Genomic DNA, 24,128 nt, shown 5'->3' with positions numbered 1-24,128 from the left:
AACTGTTGTGAAGTCCAGGAAGGCAACTGGGAATTATTCTAAACATTTAGGACTATCAACAAAGGGTCTATTGAGCAACAGTTTAGGATTTAGTTAGTTCAGTGAGCTATGACACATACCACTGTAAATTCACACCTTGCCTTCGTGATCTATGAAAATAAAGACAATTCAGAACTACCAGCATTCTACTTCTGAGCTCGATAATGGTGCTGACTTTGTCTTTTGACAGTTAAATTACAGCAAGTCAGTGATTCATACCGGTACACATTCAGCTCTAGGGTATTGTTCTGCACTTCAGTCAGTCCAACAAGCAATTCAACTTCAGGTAAATGGGTTACAAGAGGTGTGGTGGAGCCAAACTAAAAATCCATGTACCCAAGCCACGGCAGTATGAAAGCACTTGTGGGCGGGCTGTAGCACTGAGATGTGGATGGAACAGTTAAGCAACACAATTATTCAACAATGTATATACTATATAATGCACAGGACGACTTCTGAAATAGATTTACATGTGCAAAAATGCAAATATAAGCTTAATTAAAAAACATTAAATGAATGACAAGCAAAAACCTGCCATTGATTTCTTGGAAATAATTGTATGCCTTATTGAGAGAAATTTAAAACTCAAGGGAAAAATATTAAGCCAAAGAGTGGACTTACCAGGTCCGGCCAACTGTACATAGGAATTTTTTTTTGGAGGGTGAGCTGAAGGAAGTTCCCTTTCTCCTTATACAGGACCTTGCTGCAGGAGGCTTCTATCTCTTCGCGGAACTGGCAGTTCCACTGACGACCATCTAGGAATAACCCAGAGAGCAGCAATAAGGCAAGGTGTGTATTTAGGGCTGATATTCAGTAACCCGAAGTCCAATTCTCTTAATGCATCTATTTGATTGTAGCAGCATAAAACAATATGAAGGTGGAGCTCGAACAAAAAGCTGCAAGGTAACTCTCAGTGCCTGCAGAGATTGTATACTTTCAAAGGTGCTTTTCTAGATACAGCAATCCTTTGCTTTTCACTTAATTGATCAGCATCTATTCCACCCCGGGTTCTTTTAGCAAATCTCCACCAGTGACAAGCAAAGATTACAAATTCCATAATGTAATAATGAGACAAAGCGGCCCTGGAGCTTTTAGCTAAAGTTACAGTAAAGACACTGAAACCCTACTCTTTTACAATATAATGGAAATCACAACTATAACTCACTGCCGAAGTGAACTTTGATTTTTAAATCAAGAAAGAGGTGATCTCTTCTCTAACAGAATTAATATTCCGGCTGAGTAGAAGGCAGTGGCTGTGATCTCGCCATCTAAGAAAAGCAAATGTAACTGTACCTGGTAATCTGATAGTACAATCTGTGTCAGTGAAAGCTGCTTCCACCTCGTCTATCTTCAGAGAGCCAGTATTCAGCTTCACAATCACCTTGTCTGAGCTCTGCTTCCAATCCATCTGCAGATCTGAATAGAAAACAGAGCATGAGAATCCATACAAATGAAGAGACTCTAAGAGAAGCAAGAACCAGGAAACTGTCTTAATGGCTGTCTTTATGCACCCTGGACCATACAAAGTAACATCAAGACAAATACAAAGTACATAAAATGTGTGGCTACAAACAGAAAGAACAAACAACATTAGTATAACAAGTTATTAAACATTATTTGAAAAGGGTGACTATCTAAAGGGTAATCTCCAGTAAACCAGTATTCAAGTCTTCCTACAACTGTGCATAAATAAAAATAAATTAAAAAAAATAAGCTTTAATCACCGAAGACCAAACATTAACCGTCAAATATGTTAGAGAATGGAGCATGGTGGTACAACATTAATCAGTTAAGCGTTCAATTTAGAAATCAAAGCAACATGCATGTCAGCTTTAATAACCAACAGGTCCAACTTTTATTCATTCCAGGCTAATAGAGTATTACTGAATTTGGGAATAGACTACTCTGTGGCGGCTCGTTAATAAATGGCATGGCGACATCCAACGCCCTTTATGAACAGGTTGTAACAGCTCTCTAGCAAAAAAGAAACCTTGCTACTTAACAAAAAGGGTGTAACATCAAACAGAGTGTAACAGTATGCTCTTCGCTTAAAGGTTCTGCAGACTGCAAACAGTGTTTTAGTCTGTGTGTCTGCACATGTCGGACCTCAGTCTTCATCATCCCTAATAAATGCAGCAAGACTCCAAAAGTCTGTGGCCGAGAGGGACAGGGGTAGCAGCCTAGGATATACAAAGCTCCACAGGTGCTTGTGTGGTAGCCCAGTAGAATATAGGTGTCTGATTTCCATATGAACTATTGTAAAAGCAAGTCAAATGTCACTCCCTAAATATGCAGAATACAAGGCAGACAGCAGGGTTATTCAAAGATACAGGTGTGCCAAGAACACAACTGCTTTGAACCCAGAACACAGCAGATCAAAGCAAAAGGGAGAGAAATAAGCATCCCATCATTACCCTAAAATGAGGTTTGTAAAAACTCATTTTGGACTACTATGCCGTGTACCCTCAGACCCAACTGGCTGGCCCAGTGTGTGATACTGCTTCTCTGGTAGCCGCTGTGCTGCTGAGGTTAATGAGGCGAGAGTGACACATGCCATAGCCATACTCAACCCTCCCCAACCATCCCCCCAGGGTACTGCTCATGGGAAACATCTTTAGGTTTGGTGCTAAAGTTCTCCTGATTTTACTAAGAAAAATATTACTTACCCTGTAAGCATCTGTTCATGGCATGGGCATATTCTGCCCATACTCCTGCCATTTACTGTTGGGCAAGCTGTTATTCTTCGAAGATGTCTTTTGAGTCATGAGGTACAGTGACTCCAGCTCTCGCTGATAACGTGCATGGGCATAAACTTCATTGTTGGACTGTTTTCCTGCACAGGGGGAGGTTGCAATGTGAAGTGAGGAGAGGTATAGTGAGATGTCCATGCAAAAAAAAAAGAAAAAGAAATCAAAGGACGCCTGAATGTCCGTAGACGCCCTGAAAGGAGAATGGGCACATGTAAATCTACAACACTACATGCCACTAAACAGATGCTTACAGGGTAAGTAACATTTTCTGTTCAAGGCATGTGTGACTGTAGATACACATGCTGGGCACAGACTGTTAAGCAGTGTTCCCAAAAGCACTGGCTCGGCTGTGGGTGTTGCAGTAGCTTGAAAGACTGTACGAAGTACTGCCTGGTCAACATTGGCGTGTTAGCACATCCCCACAGTACTGTTTTCTAAAAGTGGGTGGTGTAGACCAGGTAGCTGCTTTGCACATGTCAGCTATTGGATTGTTACCCAGGAAGATCAATGAGGCTCCTTTTTCCAAGTGGAGTGGGCTCTAGGAGGAATGTGCCAAGTTGTTTCAGCTTTTGCATAGCATGTCTGGATAATTCTTATGATCCATCTGCAAAGTGGGTGGTGTAGACCAGGTAGCTGCTTTGCAAATGTCAGCTTCTAAAATGTTACCCAGGAAGGCCATGGAGGATCCTTTTTTCCATTTTTTTTCCTTTTTGGAGGCAGGATCTTGTGGCGTTGATGGTAAACCCTAACTCCTTTGGATGTACGTTCATACAGACCACTATCACTACTGAACACAGACTGCAAGCTACTCGGCAAACTGCTAGCCAACCGCTTGCTCCCATGTATGCCGGACCTGATACATCGTGATCAGGCTGGATTCATACCTGGCCGGAGCACATTTAGTAATATCCGAAACTTATTGCGCCTAATGGCGAACTCACAAACGGACGACTATGCTCAAGTGGCAGTCTCACTAGACATAGAAAAAGCATTCGATACGCTGGGTTGGCCCTTTCTGATGGAAACATTGCGCCGTATGGGTTTCGGCCGAACATTCATCAGATGGATAGGGGTACTCTACACTAACCCATCCGCAAGAGTTAAAACGGGCGACACGATTTCGCAACCGTTTAAAATAGAGAGAGGAACCAGACAGGGCTGTCCATTATCCCCGCTTTTATTCGCCCTCGCAATTGAACCCTTAGCAGCTCACCTACGTGCGGTAGCCCCTGCATGGGGCATCCGAGACGACCACACATACCGCATAGTGTCACTATACGCAGACGATGCACTTATTTTCTTACGAGATTACCAAGAATCCCTACCTGAAGTGCTGAAGTTACTGCGCAGGTTTAGCACATTGGCCGGGCTCAAGGTAAATTGGTCTAAGTCGTGCATTTTCCCTATGTGCCCTGTCCCTGAAGCACACAGATTACCCTCCAACCCTGGCGAACTGAAATGGTGTTACACCACCTTCAAATACTTGGGTGTAAACATATACCACGACGCACGAGACCTCAAGGACGGCAACTTGGGGCAGGCGGTCCGATCCATCAGAGGCTCCCTGCCCTTCTGGTGCTCACTCCCACTGTCACCGATGGGCAGAGTAGCCATAGCGAAGATGGTGATCCTGCCCAGATTGTTGTACTTCTTCATGGCCCTCCCACTGGCTCTACCAGCCTCCTTCTTTAAACCTCTGAATAGCCTATTAATAAATCTCGTATGGGGCAACGGAAGACGACGAGTGGCATTATCAAAAATACACCAACCACTAACAATGGGTGGACTGGGAGCGCCTAGATTCGAAATGTACTATGCAGCTTCCCAGTTACAATGGATTTCATCCTGGCTAGGCCGTCCAGACGGAGCTGAATCACAGATGATCATCTCGTCTCTAGGGAACATGGGCTTAATACAATACCTGATGAATCGTGAATCCCCCAAACACCCACGCAACATACTACTGAAAACTGCGCACTGGATATGGGGCCACCATGTGCTCATGAACAATAAAACACCACAATATTCCCCCAGGCTACCATTTTTGGCCATCCCGAAACTTGCCAACATAGCAGCTAGAGTTGGCCTGAACAGATGGCCAGAAAAGGGAATACGCACCATCGGCGACATCTATAATGAAGGGCGCCTCCTAACTTTCAATACACTAACTGATAAATATGAACTGGGGCGGGGAAGCTTTATAGCATACGGAGCAGTACGTCAGACACTACGGTCTTGCTGGAACAATGAAAACTCAGAACCAAATGTCTCCCCCAGACTGCATGAGTTGCTAGGTAGCATAGAAGACCCAATAAATGTATCAAGAGCATACATAATCTTAACTTCCTGCGTTGAAAATAAACAAGTACAATCAAAGAACAAATGGGATGCAGTGCTAGCAGAACCCCTGTCACAACCCGCTTGGAATCAGGCGCTGACAATGACAAAAGAAGTATCACGCAACCCGCGTTTTCGCTATACCCAGTTTAATTATTTACATCAAACATACTTATCACCTCACCGAATAACCCGTATGTTCCCCCAATCAAAGCAAACATGCCCCAGATGCGCCACTCCCGAAGCCACCTTTTACCACATGACCTGGGAATGCCCCCCAATCCGGAAAGTATGGGGAGACATAATAGAACTGCTTGTCGATTGGACAGCTGTTGAACTGTCCCCCACCCCGGAGCTGTGTTTGCTGGGTATAGGTCCAAGCCTCAAAAAACGGAAACAAACTCTAAGATGCATAGCGCTGGCGATGTACAGACGCCTTATAGCCATGCACTGGAAGGCCCCAGTTGCGCCGGGCATCGAACAATGGCGATCGGAGCTGTGGCGCTGGGCCAGGGCCGAGGCCGGCACGCTGCAGCTCCTATCGACAAGGGGCGTTCGGGTCAAAGGTCTTGACACCTGGTACTCTTTTGTTGCAATAATAGAAAGAAAAGATGACGAACGCCCGCCCTGAACACTCCCCCAACAAACATTAAAATCCGCACCTTACAGTCCCAAATAGCTGCAACCCCCCAGGGATAGCGCGCAACCATCCCACATCAGGCTAGAAGCAAAATATCACATAGCTGAACCTAACCGCAAAGCTAACCCAATTATAAATAACAAAAAAGTAAACAGGCAGGAGACCTAGTGTGACAAAACGGCGTAGAAGTATAAACAAATAAATAAAAACGATAAGGAACAAAAATATATATATATAAAAGCGGACAGGAGCAGGGGGCGTCTGCATGAAGCTGGTATAACCTAACAGATGGTTACCAACCAGTAATAACACCAGCACACAAAGGGGCTCACGACCAATCGCCCGCCCGCGCTTCTTCCCCTCCTCCTCTCCTCCTCTGCCCCCCGCCGGCCCTCATCCCCCCTCATAGAAACCCCTTTCCTTTTTTCCTTCTTTTTTTTTTTTTTTTTTTTTTTTTTTAGTGCAACAGGATGCTTTAATATGATGTTTAGCCCGGACTATCCCCCCCTGCCCCGGCTCGTGGCTACACGGACCCCCTGGCAGTGGCACGGGAGCGGGCGGAGTGCACCTTAGCCCAGGCACGGTACAATAGCCGTCTAGGGCGATGTGATGAACGCACCTGTTGCAAATGTTATTCTTATTGACAGTTTTCATTTGTGTAACTTTGTTGTGTGATAATAAATAATAAAAACACATTTAAAAAAAAAAAAAAAGATGGTAAACCCTAACTCATGTAGGAGGTTTACCAGGATTTGTGTGTTTGCGGCATTGCTGGCGGTTCACACTCTTGATCAGCCAGTCGTCCAGGTAGGGGGAAGACATGGATGTGCAGTCTGCACACATGAGCAGCCACCACTGCGAGGCACTCGGAATAATTAAGGGGGCAGTGTTGGCCCAAAAAAGGGAGCACCTTGAACTGGTAATGTTTGCTGCTAACCACAAACCTGAGATACGGACAGTGCGTCTGTATTGGTAAATGCAAGTGGGAGTCCTTCAGGTTAAGAGCAGTCATGAAATCACTTTGTTGCAGAAGTGGGATGACATCATGAAGACTCACCATATGGCAGTGCTCCAAAAGAATATATTTGTTTAGAGGCCTGAGGTCCAGAATGGGTCAGAGGGAATCGTCCTTTTTGGGAGTTAGGAAGTACAAAGTGAATACTCCTGAGCCCTGGTGATGATGGGGGACGGGTTCTATAGTCCCCCTTGTGGAGCTCCTCGGCTTCTTTGTAGAACAGCCTATGGTGTTCTGGGGAGAAGCTGTGTTTGCGGGATGGAATGGTGGGAGACCTCAAAGTGAGCTCTAGGCAATAACCAAGTTGGATAATGTCCAGCACCCAATGGTCGGAGGTGATGTTCTACCATGCAGGGATGAACCGTTGACGGCGCGCCCAACAGGTGTTGTGTAATCGTGGGGATGGAGAGGCAAGTCAGGCCTTGCTAGTGGTGGAGGCAGCTGCCTTAGGGGAACCACTTTTACCTCTACCTTTTGAATTGTTCACGCTGTAAGACCCCTAGAGTAATCTGAGAGGACTAACGGGCCTTCGGATGCTAGCAGGACATGGAGACGCAGGGGAAAGTGGTCTTTGGGCCTCCATAATAGGGTGGGAGACAAAAGGAGTCGCGAGGAGCAGGTGTTTGAAGTGGACCCATAGCTTTTGTTGTCTTTGTATCGTTCTTAGTTTTCTCTAGTGTCTGGTCCACCTCAGTCCGAATAGATGCTGACCATCAAACGGCATGTTAAGCGGATTCTGCTGAACTTTCGGCTTGAAGCCAGAGACACCGAGCCAGGCGTGCCGGAGCAACAGGATACTAGAATAAACCCCTCTGGCCGCAGTGTCAGCGGCAGCTAATGACCAGCGTATAGTGGTGGTAGACATTTGTTTCCCTCTCAGCATCAATCTCATAAGCCCTTTTCCTGTGCTGGAGGAGCTCCTCCATCACATCCCAGCGGGCACAATCATACCTGGAGAAGAGCCCAAAGGAATAAGCAATACACCAATGGATGGCTGAATGGACGGTCACTCTTACCTGCAGCATCTATACATTTACTTTATCTGGTGGAGTGGCCTGGGAGTTAGCCTTCTTATGGGTGGTAGTAACAACAAGGGAGTCAGGTGGGAGCTGGCCACAAATGTATATGGGGTCGGCAGGGGAGGGACTTTGTATTCCTTGTCCATCCTAAGTGTATTTACCTTAGCTCGGATGGGATCTTGGAAATTGTCAGGTGTATGGTGCAGCATGTCATCGTTATACGGTTTCTGCTAAGATAATAGGACTGAGTATTTAGGATGGTAGAACATCAGAATGTGGGGAACCGAGTCCTTCTACACTATAGGCAACCACTGGCCAACTCGTAGCTAGCACACTGTGCCTTGCCTACACCTCCAACCATGTCAGGGTGAAAGGTGATGGTTGCCACCTGAACATGACACACTGACTTCCCAAGGAAGTCATGGAAACAGATCCCACCCTTTCCTTGTATTACTCATGCATGCCCACGGGACACACACACAAGAGAGATACAAAATAAGTTTCAATACATTTACTGAAACAATCGTAATCTTGCATAAAGAGAACGAGCTGCAATAATTAGGCAGATGAAACAAAGCAAAGTAACCAGCATTAATAACATGGTAAAGACAATGAATAATACAACCATGGTAAATGGGTTCTAGAGGTTCTAACGGTTCCTACCTGACCCTAACACTATACTGACAGCATAATGGGTGTACCCTTCTGCCTGCCCGATCTATAGGATTAGCCTCAGCTCCATACTTGGAAATGTCAGGAATCAGCCTGTAGTGTAGATGGCAATCCTCTCTGGAAGCTGGTAGATTAGTCGCAGTAGAGCTGCAAGTCGAAAGCAGTACTCATTCCAGGATGGATGCGGCTGGCGTGCCCCTCTGCCCCCTTCCGGGTCATAACATCATTTATATAATAAGACCATACTGTGTTAGACGCACAGCTCTGATGCATTGCTTTGTCTAGATGTTAGAAGCTGTCCCTTAAATGGGCAACACAAGCACAAGGAAATTGTGCACTGTGTTCTTAGTCTTGAAAAGAACGTACTGATGATATAAGTCAAGAAAAGGCTAAGCAAAACAAGCAACGCATACAATACATTCCTAGAATAATATAATGCAGGCGAAGTGAAGTAAAAGTGTGCAAAATGTAACTGCCAAAAGCGATGCAGCTAAAACGTGTAAAATATGAAATCTAAAATGAAGCTAAGAAACAGGGGAAACCGACTCGGGTCCAAGAGGTCCTCACAACAAAACATAGGGAGGCATTAGGTGGAGCTGTGGGTAGAGGAGAGGGTCTCAAACAGATAATCCTCCTCTAGATTTTCAGTGTGGAGATACACCTTATGAAAGGAGGTGGCCCAACCAATAAGTTTGTGGGAGGACATGGAGTCATCCATATCAGAGGGGTGGGGCGGGCAGGCTACAAGTCAGGATCTGTGTCCTCTGGTGGGTCCACATGATAGGAGTCCCAGATGTCTCCCTGCGGAGGAGTGTAAAATCTGCCACCTCCCATGACTCCTTGTGTCAGAGTGGGGTGACCCCGGAGGTGTATAGTAAAGGGGGTCCCCTAAAGAACCAGAGAAGCAGGTGGGGTCGGTGATGATTGTGGAGCAGGCTAAAGTGATGTGTGTATTAAAAGTAAAAGGCTTATTAGCATATCTGTTTTTTTCACTGCTTGGTGGAGCTGGAAAGTCCAGGGCTTCCTCGAAGGACAGTTGGTGCTTCAATAGGTTGAGCAGCAAACCACATAGCGGCCGAGGATCTGGATAATGTAGGGAAGAAATGACCAACTCTTTGTTGAGTGCTGATCTCCTCTTGTAGTTTATAGAGGACCGGTTGAACACTGCCAGAGCCGAGGGAGACCTTGCAGGGTGGTTTTGGTGCAGAGCATGGTGATAAGCAGCTCGGTGCAGCAGCATGAGCGGTCGGTGCAGAAGCAGTTGGCCTCAAAGGTTTCTTTGGTGCCGAGCTTGAGCTGGGCGTTACCTCCGAAGACCATGGTAGCTGCCAACCATGGCCCGAAGGAAATGGTAGCCCGGCGTCCTGCCTCTGATGCTCCAGAGTGCCTGAAGGACCCTTGAAATGGGTCCACTCGACTTGCGAGTGGAGTTAAGGGGGAGGGGGTACCATACTCACGGCTTGCTGAGCTGGTGGAAGATACTCGAACTTCAGATCAAGGATGTGCAGTGAACACTGGCTGTTATCACTCGCAGTCAATTTACACAGCATTTACTGCAAGAGGCACTCTGTAGAATTCCAAAACTGGGTGAAAAATCAAGGGGGGAATTACATGTGTGGAACCCATTTTCTACACATATGTTCTTGTGTAATGTGGCAAGGATGGCTTAAGATATCACACATGAAAAATGGCCTTTGTCATCTATGGCCCAATAACCAACTCACAAGTAAAACAGGCACTGGCAAAGCCACTATGTCCAGAGTTGGCTGCCAGCCTTTAGGCATTATCAATGTTAATTTTGCTTTTTTCACTTTTTAATACTTTATTTTTTTTAGAAGATGCTGGGCCAGGCCAATATAAAAAACAATATTGGCTGAAAGGAAAATTATTGTTTGGCCTCACAAAGCTCACTTTGTCCTAGGAGTCTCTGGTAGCCAAGGATATACTTTGTATGGATATTATCTATCTCTAGAGCAGAATGCCATAATTCACAGTAAAGTTATCCAATGGCTGAAGTGGCTGATCCAATGCCCCATGCAGTATGCATAAGTGGGCCCAAGTGGTAAGTGTGTCCATGAGATGGAACAATATGTGAGGATCAGAACAGGTGTTGGAACTGCGACGAAATGTCAGTGAAAAGGTGAGCGCTATTCCTGTAGGTCATGCTCTTTCGCTGGCCCTACTTCTACTGTGCCTGTTCCTGCACCAAAACGTGCTGCTATAATGTCCCGGAGACTTAAAGGATCACGTAGGCTGCTCACCTGGCTCCTACAACCCCCCCCACTGAAGGCACCCCAGTAACAAACCCAGTCTCCAAAGCACCCCATTGGGCCAGACAACCTCAAGACCTGAGACCTCGAGCCTTGACCTTTCTGCAGCTTCTACAGCAGGACAGGCAGCCGGATGCTCCTGCAGTCCAACCAGACATCCGGACTATGGGACCGAGCCCCACTTCACCGACAGGAACTACACCAAGGGCTTCAGCTGGTACATGCAAATTCTGGCCCATGCAGTGATTGGATAAATATTTGCATGAATGTCCTTTCAAACTTATAACATGCTCTACCAATCCCTACTCTAGAGTTAGAGGTCTCTGGAAATTGGCAGTAATAATTCAGTTGTGCCTTGATTCATTGTAAAGCTTTAATATTGACACTGGTACAGCATACCCGGCCTACTGACACACCACTACACACTTCAATCCACAGGCTTCAGGAGATACAGGTGATTTAATGCTGGTGGCCTTATGAATGAATTACTGAATAAATACAGACTTGGACACCAAACTCCTCAAATATTGTTCACTGTAGGCACCACACTGAAAGGACATCAGTTGGTATGAATGAGCAAGGTAAAAGCATACAATCTGCGATGATACCTGATAAATTTTAAAGGACTAACTATATAGGAACTGCAACGTCATTTCTGGCGCACACGGAGTGGAGGGCAATTGACGCCACCTACGGGCGAGCAGAGGTGGTGCTCACAAAAAATCTTTTGGATCCAGTCTGAGGCCTGGGAAATTCAAAGGTAAGGAATGTGCGGCTAGATGTCTATACCAGATGCAAGAAAACTATTTGTATCCCCACTGGCTAGCTGTTATGTCATGGAATACAACCCAGAGTCAGGCATACATTTTGTTCGATCACTAATTGTTTTGTTTTCTTTGTAACAATACTTTTTGTTGATCTGCTACTTTAACATGTTCCTTGCTGTATGTTGTGATCAGAAACTGTTCTCAGTCCTAATTTAAAACATAAGTGGACTTCTAGCGGTGAGTAGCGCCCCATGGCTCTCTGCACTTAAGAGGGTAGGACAGAGGTAATGCCGGCCCTCCAACTGATCAGCTGTTGTTGCAAAATGCAATGGTCCACGGGTAGTCCTTTTCTAGTACTTCTCAAAAGTGCCTAACAAAAAACTATCTCAGTTGAAAGTAGTGTTTTTTCTTACTGCATACAGTCTCAAAAAAGCTTTCCATGAAAATTGGTTTCTTTCAACTGAAACTCTTTCCTTTCCATCCTCTGCACCTCCTCTCGTCGAGCACAGCCCACTCCAAGTCACATGCATGTTTACCTTAATCCCAAATACCATATAGCTACAAACTGTCCACACTTCATTTGAAAGATAGCAACCTATGCTTTAAAAGTTACACCAATGCAAACTAGCAATATCTTGTGTAGCTCATCTAACAAAACCCTTAACCATTTGCACAAATTCACATACCACCGCTACTAAACATCACAGCTAACTCCTATCTACCATATAGAAACTGGAGTTAATGTATGGAATGGTTTTCGAAAGTGCAACAGGCTAATCCCAATAATCAACAATAACCACGGGAAAGAAAAAAATACAGTAAATCATGGGTTCTGGAGAAGTGAGCTGCCTGACAAAGTGCTTGAACACCTCGTCATGGGTAGTAAGCACTATATAAATACAATTACAGCACACTTGGCTCACAGTATTGTTAAAACAATAACACTCACTGGTAAGGCAGTCAATTATAACTCATACAGACCTCATAATTAGTCCCTTGAAGTGGTTGACACTCTCACACTCATGTAACAAACTGCTTCAGTCATGTTCATGAACTAGTGCAGTACCAGCCCAGAGCAATGAACCACCCATCACGCACTAAACAGGCATGGGCTCACTGAACAGATCTACCACATACTTCTAGGAATATAAATTAGTCAAGGACTGCAGGCCCCAACAAGCTACATACTGTGACCGCTTCTTGACTTCTCACAATGACAATCAGATATAGGATGATATTAAGTTAGCTTTATCCTAGCACATCTAACCACCATTTCTCCCTCCAACCGATGCCTACTCAGAACGTACACTTTAAATGAAATATCTCAGAATGGATAACCCAGTGCGGTAGTAGACTATGATCATAAAAAATACCATAAAGAGCCCTACCTGCACAGCTGCTCAAAGCTGCCAGCTTACTGAAAACCATGAACTGTGCGCTTAGTGCCACAAAACACGAAAACCGCACCTCAGTGGTCCTCACACAACACATTTCCGTATAGGATCAAAAGAAAGACATCCTTCTTGTCACACAGTCTACACAGCATAGCATGTTGTTCATGTAGGCCAAGTGCTTCAGTGATCCACAAGAAGTAATTAGCCCGAGATAAATGTTGCCATGAAATACTTCAAGCTGTGGCTGTAGGTGCCACGGAGATAACTGCAATTTTCACAAGACCTCCTCACATCAGGGCAGTCATGAGATAAACACACTGCAGAGCAGGAGGGAGGTTTAAGTATGGCATGTTAGGCATAGTAGGTTAGGTATGGTGTGTTAGTACTGTTAAGTAAGGTACTTCAAGTGTGGCTGGCAGATAAGTACGATAGTTAGGTACACAGTAAATAAGTAGGTATAGAATGTAGGTTTGGAAAGCAGTGTACATAGGTATGAAACCTTGTGTTCTTCTCAGGATTATAAATGTCACCTAGTTCGAGAGCTGCAGTGATCCACTGTAAGCTTAAAGATGTTCCTGCTACTGGTTAAAACAATGAATGTACAGTACATCTCACAGTAAATATGTTTTGCATTGCACTATTTTTCCAAATATCTCTTCTGAACAACGCTCCAACTCCTTTGGGGCCTGTCAGTGCTATAAAACATCATGTACCTAAAATGGCACTGAGAGACCCACAGCAGAATAGCAGAAAGTCCACATTATTATGGGGCTTTGAGTTCTCTCCTGTTACAGGTATATGACCTGCTTTGCACAAATGGCCGTTCACACTCTATTTTTAAATAATGTCAAAATGTACCCCTGATAACAACAACAGTAGAAAAGTGCATACATTTGGCTCCTACTAGAACTAATTCTACACTTCACATATTTTATCTGTAGTGCTAGAAATTAATGAAACATTTATAGTTGTGCAATGTGAAGCTCTTGGGTTATTATAAATGAGAGTATTGCCAGGATCTAACTCAGGGAAATACCAATTACAGAACACTTTAAAACACCAGTAAGACAGTGGACTCCAGAGGGGTGATGTAAGAGTTAGCCTTCAAACCACATTAACAAACAAATACAGATTCTGTAACTTGCACGACTGAGCGAAACTTATACAGGACAAGGATCAGGATCAGGATCTGAAAACCCTCTTTCTTCACCTTATCTTTTACTTCTGAAGTCTTCAACTAGCTAAATGGGCAATGCAAGTGCCAAGGTAATTGCCAGCCACTGCCTTGAGTGAAGTACACACCCAATGGATGAACATATAAACATGGCAATAAAATATCGCAAAACTGTTCTCAATGCAACATTTAAATAACAATACAAAACCAAACCTTGAACCTTTTTATATAAAAAAAGGTACTCTTCAAGAAATGTTCTCTTAATCTCTACATCAGGTTCATGCTTTGGCTCCTAACAGAACCCTCAAACATAGGGCAAGGTTGAGGGTGAAAGGTGTTAAACCCCTTAATAAACATTGCCTTACTTTTGATCAAACACGTTTGCTCCCATAAGCTTACACCTGTGAACTCTTACTTCTTAATGCCCATAGACAAAAAGCATCTCTGGAAACTGGGACTGCAGCAACAGCACTGAGGGAAAATAGACCCAAGGAAATATTGCATGCAGAAAGTGTGGGAATGCGTGTTCAAACCTTTGCATCTTATAAAATTGGTATGCACCAATATTTTTTAACCAAGAAATATTTTGTAGTTTTATATAGTTTTTATTAAACTGCACACACCTACACAGTATAGCATGCCACTTGTGTGGATAAGCGGTTCAGCACTCCACACACAGAAAGTAAGTGCTATATAAGTCACAATACAATATAATCAAATCGATAATTGTTGGAAAATTCCTTTGTTTTGCGTGATCACCCCTATATTTTGCTGACTGGTACTGCTGTTTTGTGAACTCTACATGCTGGGGCACTGCTGTCCAGGCTCTGATCCGTACAACATGGTAAAACTGGCTAATCGTCCACTGGCATATTTACCTTCCCAGTGATTCTGCCGTATATGGTGAAGGAAAATACACCAATGCCATGGAAAATGTCAAAGTCACCTGTGGACGAACATACGTTATGTCATCCACCAGGCGACATAAAAATCATGGCTTTAGGCCTGCATGCATAGCTTGACTGATCTAGCTTCTGAACCTTCAGGCAAACCTGTAAAAATACTTCACAGGAAGAAGCACTACTTTTACCCGTAAATCAGTCTTGCAGCCCACAATATACAGTACCTACTATTTGAAAGTGGCATAAGCAAGAATTTAGTCCTGGCATGTACCGATGTTGATTTCCCCCCTCCCCCCAAAACGGTTCCATCTACCCATATTTAAAAAAATTAATAACTAAAGTTCATAAAAATAATTAGTTAGGGACAAGATATGAGAATGATTCAACCACTATTTTTAATCTTTACTAAAAATCCAGTTCACTGGTGAAGTTGGATTTTTGATTAAATATTTAGGAAAAGTAACTTTGAAAAGTCATATTTTATCTGCCTGCTCCCCCAGTAGGCTAATAGGCATTAGCGTTCCACCAGCCGGGGTATGTCAGTGCTTTGCCTTAATGAGGTGGGAAACTATTCCCAGAGCAATAACAATGGCTTCAATCTTTGTGCAGAAGACCTGGGTGTGAGGTATGTGACTCCTCTCAGCTCAGGAAGAGAAACTGTGGAGGGTCTGGGAACTACATTAACTTGAAAGGGATCAGAGTGAGACCCGCTCATTGGCAGTTCAGTATAAAAGGGGACCAATGGGAGAGAAGCCTTTGCTCCTTGGCAATCTGTAGCAAGGCTGGCACCAGCCCAGTAGGGGTGGGAGCTGGTCTTAGAAACGGTTTGGTGTAGCTGAGGAAGAGGTGTCTGCTTATTTACCCAAACAAACATCTGACTGGTACTGCAGCAACCTCCAAGAGCAGAAGTGTGCTGTGATATTGCTGTGATATTGGATTTTCCTAAGAATAGTGCACACAAATACTTTGCAGTAAGGCAAACAGAATGTGCTACAAGAGTGGAAAGGGATGCCCTGTCAATTTGCTTCTTATTGGTTAGTGTTCAGAGGTTACCCCATCTGAATCCTACAAAAGTGGCACCTCACCTCCAGCTCTTTAGATTGCATCTTGACTTGCACAAGAACAGAAGAGGACTGAACCTGCTGTCTGTGTCAAGACCTGAAGGGCTGGACCACCTCCTACCTGTACCCAGCACTGAAAAGTGGATCAGTTGCCTAACCACCTGTGTGGTTATAGGGACATAAGAAGCTTCAAGAGGGGTTTTCCTAAAATAACCAAATGTCTAGCAGCAACTGGAACATGGACTGGACTCTGCTGTAGTCCTGGCTCCCATGTGCTGTCCCTCAGAGTCCTGAGAGCCCTAGAAATGACCAAGAGGTTCTGCTCTAAAAAGTCAGAAAAGTTGAAACTTAGACACCTTTGCCACGAGGTCCCAACAAAGCAGCAGAGATCTTGGATGTCCAAAAATGTTCTGACTTCAAGAGGTCTTCTTCAAATACAGCTTCCAGATTTGCCCTACTGGAGAATTTTGAGCTCCTAAAAAGACTCCATATGGTAGACATCTTGACCGGTTAGAATGTACACAATGTATCCACCAAACAAGTGGTCTTTAGAGGCCACAAAATATGCATCCCTCACCCCTTGGAGAATTCCCCACCAACACCACCAGCTTCAGAAGGGACCCTTGTCTAATGGCTACCCGATTTCCAGAAGACTCCGCCAGATAGAACATGCAGCTGTGTCCAGAAGGGGGCCATTTTAGAAATTAAGCAAGAATGTAAAATATTTGGCCAAGATGACTTGCTTGTGCTATTCAACTTCAGCTCCATTGCAGTCGACCCCAAATATCACCTACTTCCAAGGTCAACTGCTAATAGTCACTCCAGAATGGCGCTTTACTTTTTCTTGGTGCTTTTCCCCTAATATGTAAAAAAAAAATATCTATCTATCTATCTATCTGCAGGTCACTAGATTGGATTTTAGTCATATTGGTGTCATTTTTCAGATTACATTTGTTCTTTATGTTTAGAAATTTGTTGTAGGATTTTTATTGTGTTTTTTTATTTTGTATTTTTACCTCAACTGTTTTGGTACTGCTAAATACTTTATACAGTTGTGCTTACGTTAAGCCAGTCTGCTCTGTGCCATGTCTACAGGGGTTGAGCCTAGGTCCATTTATTAAACTTGTGTGTTGGACCTAACATGAATTTAGACTTAATTGGCAAGAACTCACTTCCTCCTAAACTAATAACCCATAAAGCACTAGCATTTAAACTGGCCAAAAATACAGCTAGGACAGTGTGTGAATGTACCATGACGGCTGATTTGTGTGAACTCATAAAATAATTTAGCAATAATTTATCAGCTAACCACAGGGATCGCATTTACTATCTTTCTTAAAAACAGGGAGTATAACTGACTGGGACCATGCAGTGCGGCATGCCTTAAGCCTTTGGTAAGGATGGAAGATCAAATGTCAATATTGCCTATATACACATAACCGCAAGATCTTTTACGACCAGAAGCCTTACTGAATGGACTGCTGTTAATGCCCCCAAGTAACTCACATAATGAAAAGTCAAAAGAGGAGGTCTGCAGTGGAACCCCTTTATTTAAAATGACTGCCTTAACTGTGGGTCTGGAATACATATTTAAAAAATGACAAACCCATTAGTCTGGTTGGAAGTTTATGTAGAGGGGATGCATAGTTATCCTTTAGCACACTGGCCACTTGCAGGATTTCCTGTACTTCTTCTCTGCAAGCTTTGTTTTATTTTGTAAGTGGCTCTGCAGCTAGATACCCCATCCTTCTCCTGTCTCAACTTAAGGGTCTTACTGGTCATCAACGATGTGGCATGCAGCTGTTGTTGGACAGAGAGAAATAATTCTACTAAGACGTTTCACTTTGGGATTGCCAGGTTTTCTCATCCATACTAAAACTGTAAGAGAAGATGTCCATTCCCTTTGGTTGATGGTCTGAGGAGGCAAACAGAATTAACATAAAAAGGCCTCATATTTCTTCTTGGTTTTATTTATTTATGTTTTACACACTTGGTATACCTCAGAGGTTTTTGTGGCAAAAAAAAAAAAGAAAAAAAAAAAAAAAAAAAAAAGGTCAGATGTTTCAGGCTTAGAAAGAAAGAAGAAATCATATTTGTCACAATCAGGAGAGTCCATATATTTTTCCACGTGTGTTTTCTTTTCATGCGAGGCTGGAATGGACTTTTAGATTTCTAGGTTGATCTGGTGATGGTAATGGCTCGAGCTGGAACAGACACAGGCCTAGACCAAGACAGTTTCTTCGATACATAGAGCCAAGTCCTCAAGATCACTATAGAGCAATTACAGAATCTGATTTGAACAGGGCTCCAGTGTGCAGCGAACTGGAGGATTCTCTTCTTCAAAATAGTTTGGTGAAGTAAGTAGTACCTAGCAGAGACAGATGGCACTGGAGTATAAGAAAGAAAGAAGGAACTGGTATCCAATGCATTGTGTTACATGTTCAAAACCACCAGCCTGACCAACTGAACATTACTTCAAAAGGTGTGCTGTCCGTGACCAAAGGATGGAGGAGGAAGAAAAGGAATAAAGAAATCTAGGGATCTAAATGTCTGCTGTATGCCGGCATTCAGGACAGACTAATAAGAGATTGAGTATCTGAGCCTCAAGGGATCAGGTGGCCGGTGTTTACGTTGGCAGGGTTATTCATTACACTTTGGCGAGTGAGGTTGTGCAAATCTTTTCCTTTGACGTAGGGGGGCTAACACACCACCACATGTTGCTGGTCTGAGGAAGTGATGAGGAGTCGGGCAGCTATGCCCTCATGATTGAAACCAACAGTCTTCGGCACTACAAGGACTTTAGTGATACAACTGTGGCCTGAATAATCGGGCCAGCGCCTTGTTGGTGCTTCCTACAGTACTTACTGATCCTGATGATGACCCGTTGGCAACTTATCTACCGCTAGGGTCGAAACGTCGACAAAGAATTAAATGTGGACTGTTGCTAAAAACATCTGAGCGTATTTATGACATTCTAAATTCTGGGTGTTTTATTATGGAATCACTGCAATTTCTGACAGCCACATATTCTTGACTGTACAGTATACATTTGTAAATATCACTGGTGCACTTTAAGTTCACTTATTCACTCTTCACTGCCAGTTTGTAGCAGTACTGTTATGCTTGATCCTTCAGGTGTTTACTATTTTACTGATAGTTATGATGTCCTAATTGAAGTTGGTACAATGATTAATGAACAAGTTTGATTTTTAAAAGAATAAAAAAAACACTACTCTAACACAATTAATTGTACGTAGACCTTACCATTTTGCAAGGGAGGTTTTTCTTTGCCATGGGAGTCAAAGCTTATACTTCCCCCACATAGACCAAGTTTTTGTAAGCAGAATCTTGTAAGTATGATTCTTTGCTTTCAAAATAAAATGTTCAGGAAAAAATGCAAGTAGGAAAAAAAAAAAGTTTTGCTAAATTACTGTGAAATTCTAGGTACTATTTCTTTGAAGCATCATTTATTAAAATGTGTTGTTTCATGATAGTATTTCCAAAAAATATTCATAATGGAAAATTGGTGTGGCCATTTTCAACAAGATTATGGGAAACATGAAAATAAACAAGCACTGGCAAAGCCAACCGGTCAGACACTGGTTGTTAATCTTTTGGTTTCGTCGATGGGTGTCTTGTTTTAACATTGCTTTTGTAACACTTTATTGTTGTGGGAGCTGCCAGGCCTGCACCATAGTAACAGACACTGGCAAAAAGCAAACAAAGTTTTTTGGTCTCAAAAACCACACATTGCCACAGTAGTTCCTACTTTGTGTGCCAATATGATCCTTGTGGAAGAGCAGAATGCTATCACTCACAGTAAAGCCAGCCGATAGATAGAAAAATAGAATTTTAATAAAAACAAAATGTCTTGGTTACTGTCAGATATAATTAGGGGCCCAATTCTTTAAAAAAAGTGCACCTATGGTATCGTCTTTGAATCAGGGTTTTCATGAAACCATAATTTACAGAAGTAGACCAGCAAATCGTACTCCTAGAAAATATTTGTGAACTGTATTTTAGCACGAGCAAATATGCATGTGTAGATTTGCTCATGCGAAACTCTATTGAGTGTTTACAGGTTCACTTTCCCGCCAACCACTTTTTTCCCCAACCCTGGAAGAACATCTACTTCTGCCCTTTAAAGGAGATAATTTCCAACCTTTCTCAGTATGGGATAAGATTAGAGAAGAGCTAGTGAAAATCCTTAAAGCATGCAAGTTAGTAGGTTTCCACAGACTCAAAGGCATTCCAGCCTTGCAGCTATTGCTTACTGCTTCCCCTCAGCCCCAGTAGTCGATCTGCGGAAAGGTGGCAAAATAAGGAAATTGCTAAATTAGGGCTTGAAATTGCTAGTATTCAAGCCCTATGTAGTATTAGCCCTGGCATAATCAGAGATGCTATTATCAGAGCTCTTACATAATGAGTGCACTGCCATAATTTTTCACCACACTACAAGGCAGCAAAGAGACAAGTAGATTTTTACAGGACAAGTAGATTTAAGAAGCAACCTGTGCCACGGACCAGTTGATATTTTATTAAATTCCACTCCCCTGCAAAAAGCAGATGAGAAGCTGCAGAGAACAAAATAAAAAGCTTAAACCTGGCTTCTGAAAGAAGCTGTGTTTGGTTAGTTAAGGCACCACAATCCTGTAGGAGTAGAAAAAGGGTAACACGGCTAGATTAATGAAACTCTCTTTCCTAAATACAACAGAGTTTGTTTGGCTACTAAGATCGTGGCCTCCTTCACCACAAGTCCTTTCTTTGCACAAGCAATTGACAGCAAACAACCTCAACGAAGGCTAGCACAACAGAGGCAATATCTCACTGGACGTTAGGACATCAAACAAGATAAAGGTTTTGTATGGCTCAACTTTGAAAACTGTTTTCTTCATCCAGTACGATGCCTGAGAAACGTTATCAAACTGGTTGATTGCTTTCTAACCAGCAAAGTTCTATTTTCATGGCAAAATGGGAGTTTAAGCAAAAAACATGAACACGTCCCAAAGGGGAGGTAATGAAAGAACAATCAGCACCCTTCACAGAAAGGGAAAACGCCTAAAAAAACAAGCCATGTATCCCGATGCCTAGACCGAAAACAGAACTGAGTGGCGATGATTGGTGATAAACGTATATGGGCGGGGCTCATGCAGGGACACTTATTTAGAAACCAAATAAAAGGTGAACAAATCGCCAGCATGACTGGTAACAGGAAAAAAACAAGCATTGGCAAAGCCAATACATCTTGCCTTGGTGACCTTCAGGCTTTGGCAATAGATTTTTGCAGATGCTGTGAAGCATCAGAGAAAAAAAGCAAAATGTTTTTTACCAGGAAAAAGGGGGCTTTTTTGGCAGGAAGCAGAAGCAAACAACAGAAATAGAGCAACACAGAGCACAGGGGCTCAGAGAGATGCAAGCAGGAAAGCACACAAGAGACAACCCCATGGAGGCATTTGGCTGAGGAAGAAAGAAGCAAAACGAGGGAGAGAGCACTCTGAAGCACAGAGAGCCAGTGGGGGTTTCATGACAAAGTACAGAAAACAGCAACACGGATGGGGGGATTGTTTTGCATAAAGAAAAGAAGCACACAAGGAAGAAAGCAACACTGAGAATGGGTGGCAGTGAGGGCTTTGGCAGGGGGAGGAAGCAGACGCAAGAGAGCCCAACACAAGGCAATGGGGCGTGGGGTATTTGGTGGGGGAGCAGCAAAGGAGGGAGAGCTCTACCAGGAGGACTGGGGCTAAGGCTGAAGGGTAACTAGCTCGGAGGAAGGCAAACAAGAGGACAACACGGACCGCAGGGAGATTTGTAAAGGAGAAAGGAGCAAAAGAGACAGAGCAACATGGGACCATGGGTGTTTGGCAGGGGAAGAAGAAAACAAGTGCAAGATGAACATGGATCAGAGTAATTCAAGAGTAGCAGTAAGTGTGGGGGTGGGAGGATTTCAAGGAAGAAGCACACAAAAGAGGGAGAATCAAAGAGGGTGCAGGCGCAATCACACAAGAGCATAGGGGTGTTGGCCAGGGGAGAAACAAACAAGGGATAGACCAACACAAAGCATGTTGCTGGGGGTGAAGCACACGAGGGAAAGAGCTGGAAAAACACATGCACTCTCATGTGGTGCTTGAGCAAAAAAGAAAAGAGCAGTTAGCTACAAATGAGATAATGATTGGCATGGGTCAGCTAATCAAAAGGATGGTAAAGAGGCTATGTTCCAGGGGAGGGGCAAACATAAAATGGGAAAGGAAATCCAGTCGATAAAAAGGAAGCAAATAAGAGCAACAATAAACCCAAGCAATGGGTGGGATTCAGGCTCACTGTAAAAGTTCTTGGCAAGACCACAACAGAGCTTTAGCAAGCAAGCAGCTTGCATGGTCTGGTAGATGAGACCTAAGCATCCAAACACAAACTGGAGAGCATATTTGAAACCATTTACTTGAACAGGTTCACCGTTCAGTCTCTTACTGATTTTCTATACACATTACAGTATTTTCTTTCAGTGTAAATTTACTGCAATTACTTTGTGAAAGGAATTACAAATCTCATTTTTGAGAGTAGGGCAGACCTAAGCATCTTGGCAGAGCTACACTTATGATACAAACTTAGACAGTGCACATCTATCTGGCAAGAAAAAGAAGACTGTACAAAGATTAATAAAGTGGAACTGTCCTTTACTCTGCATGCTTTTGTGGCATGGACGGCGGTCTTTCCTAGCGATGCTTGGGTCGCACAAATAGAATGGAGTATGCTCATCTATACTACTGTTTACAAGGCATATTTGCAAATCAAACCACTAGGTCACCTAAGGCCAGATCTTGTATTTATTCATATTGTGAAGGTCCACAGCATGTTCACAAGGCTTTAATGTCAACTAAAGTGTATTCAGCAATCTCAGTTTTTTTTTTTTTTTATCAGAAAAGTTTTTGTTTTTTTCCTCTTTCTCTCTGGAAGACTGGGGGGAAGTTAACTGCACACAACATCAGTAACCAAACGACTATTTACTAGGACACCTATAAATATGGGTTCTAAGCAATCCACTTCAATTTCTACTATAAAATAAAGCATGTCTCAACAGAGCACCTGAGGGACCTTGGACAGATCTTGCTCAGAATAAATTACCAAACCTCTGGTGGCTCAGAGGGAATCAATATTTTCCCTAAGAGGGGGTGTGCATCCTTGCTGGTCTCAGTTATCTTGTGGGGGTTCTATGAATAAGAGTGACCATTATCTTTTTTATTTTTTTTACTGGGTTACATCAAACTCTAAGACACTCAACACTGGATGTATGTCCACAGCAGTTCATCTCTTGAGGAACATCCAGAATAAAATACAACAGAGTCTCAACAGCCTATGAATGCAGCCACACTCCATGTGTTTTATAGTGTGAATAATGATTTTCTGAGACATTAATCTGGGGTGGTAAAGGGGTTGAAGTATTCTGTACGATATAGGCTGCAACTGGTTTGGATTCGACCCGCAAACAGAAGCATTGCTGGGATGTTCCTTAGGTTTCAAGACCTTACGAGCGCATGGATAAGTAGGATCTTAGTCTTCAAGAAAGAGCTTATAAGAGCATGGTTAGGTAGAGCATAAGATTTCAAAAGCTTAGAAGAATACGGTAGGGTACAACCATAGACTTCAGGGCCTCAGAATAGCATTGTAGTGTAAGACCTTACATTTAAAGAGCACAGTGGACCCTTCAACAGTAGGCAGTAAACAAAAAGTTCAAACTGTTAACATAGCTTGGAGGTTTTGCATAACAAGCATAGTATAGAATACACAGACTTAAAAAAGAAAGCCTATTGTAACATAGCACAGCATAACATAACCCAACTTGGAACATGCTAGCATAACCTACAAAGGCAAGTTTGTTCTGATACATGCCTAAGCATTCTGTGCAGTTAGTGAAGCTGCAACGACAATCGGTTTGGGGAGGGTCTGATCTGACCTGGCAGTTCGGGCTGGGCTGTTTCCCATGAGGAGCAGGGTCACGGTTGATTTGCATATGGCTGGGTCCAAACTGGGGTGGCGTCGGTGGGCAAAGAACAATGGCCTGGGATGCGATCCAAGCAATTGCCAGTGGCTAAG

The 24,128-nt window shown here is 43.4% G+C and overlaps 1 protein-coding gene across 4 annotated transcripts in view; it reads right to left on the bottom strand.

Moving 5' to 3' along the window:
- Positions 1-24,128, bottom strand: part of USP19 (ubiquitin specific peptidase 19) — a 458,230-nt gene that overhangs the window by 390,312 nt on the left and 43,790 nt on the right. For all 4 annotated transcript variants that reach the window (XM_069206188.1, XM_069206190.1, XM_069206191.1 and 1 more), the window contains 2 exons: positions 1,333-1,455; positions 661-794 (listed from right to left, as the gene is read on the bottom strand). In XM_069206188.1, the coding sequence (XP_069062289.1) occupies positions 661-794; positions 1,333-1,455 (257 nt within the window). The remainder of the gene's footprint in view (positions 1-660; positions 795-1,332; positions 1,456-24,128) is intronic.

This window comes from Pleurodeles waltl, chromosome 9, assembly GCF_031143425.1.
Source record: "Pleurodeles waltl isolate 20211129_DDA chromosome 9, aPleWal1.hap1.20221129, whole genome shotgun sequence".
Taxonomy (NCBI): Eukaryota; Metazoa; Chordata; class Amphibia; order Caudata; family Salamandridae; genus Pleurodeles; species Pleurodeles waltl.
Note: the sequence above shows the minus strand (reverse complement) of the source record. Positions and strands in the feature narration are given on the sequence as shown.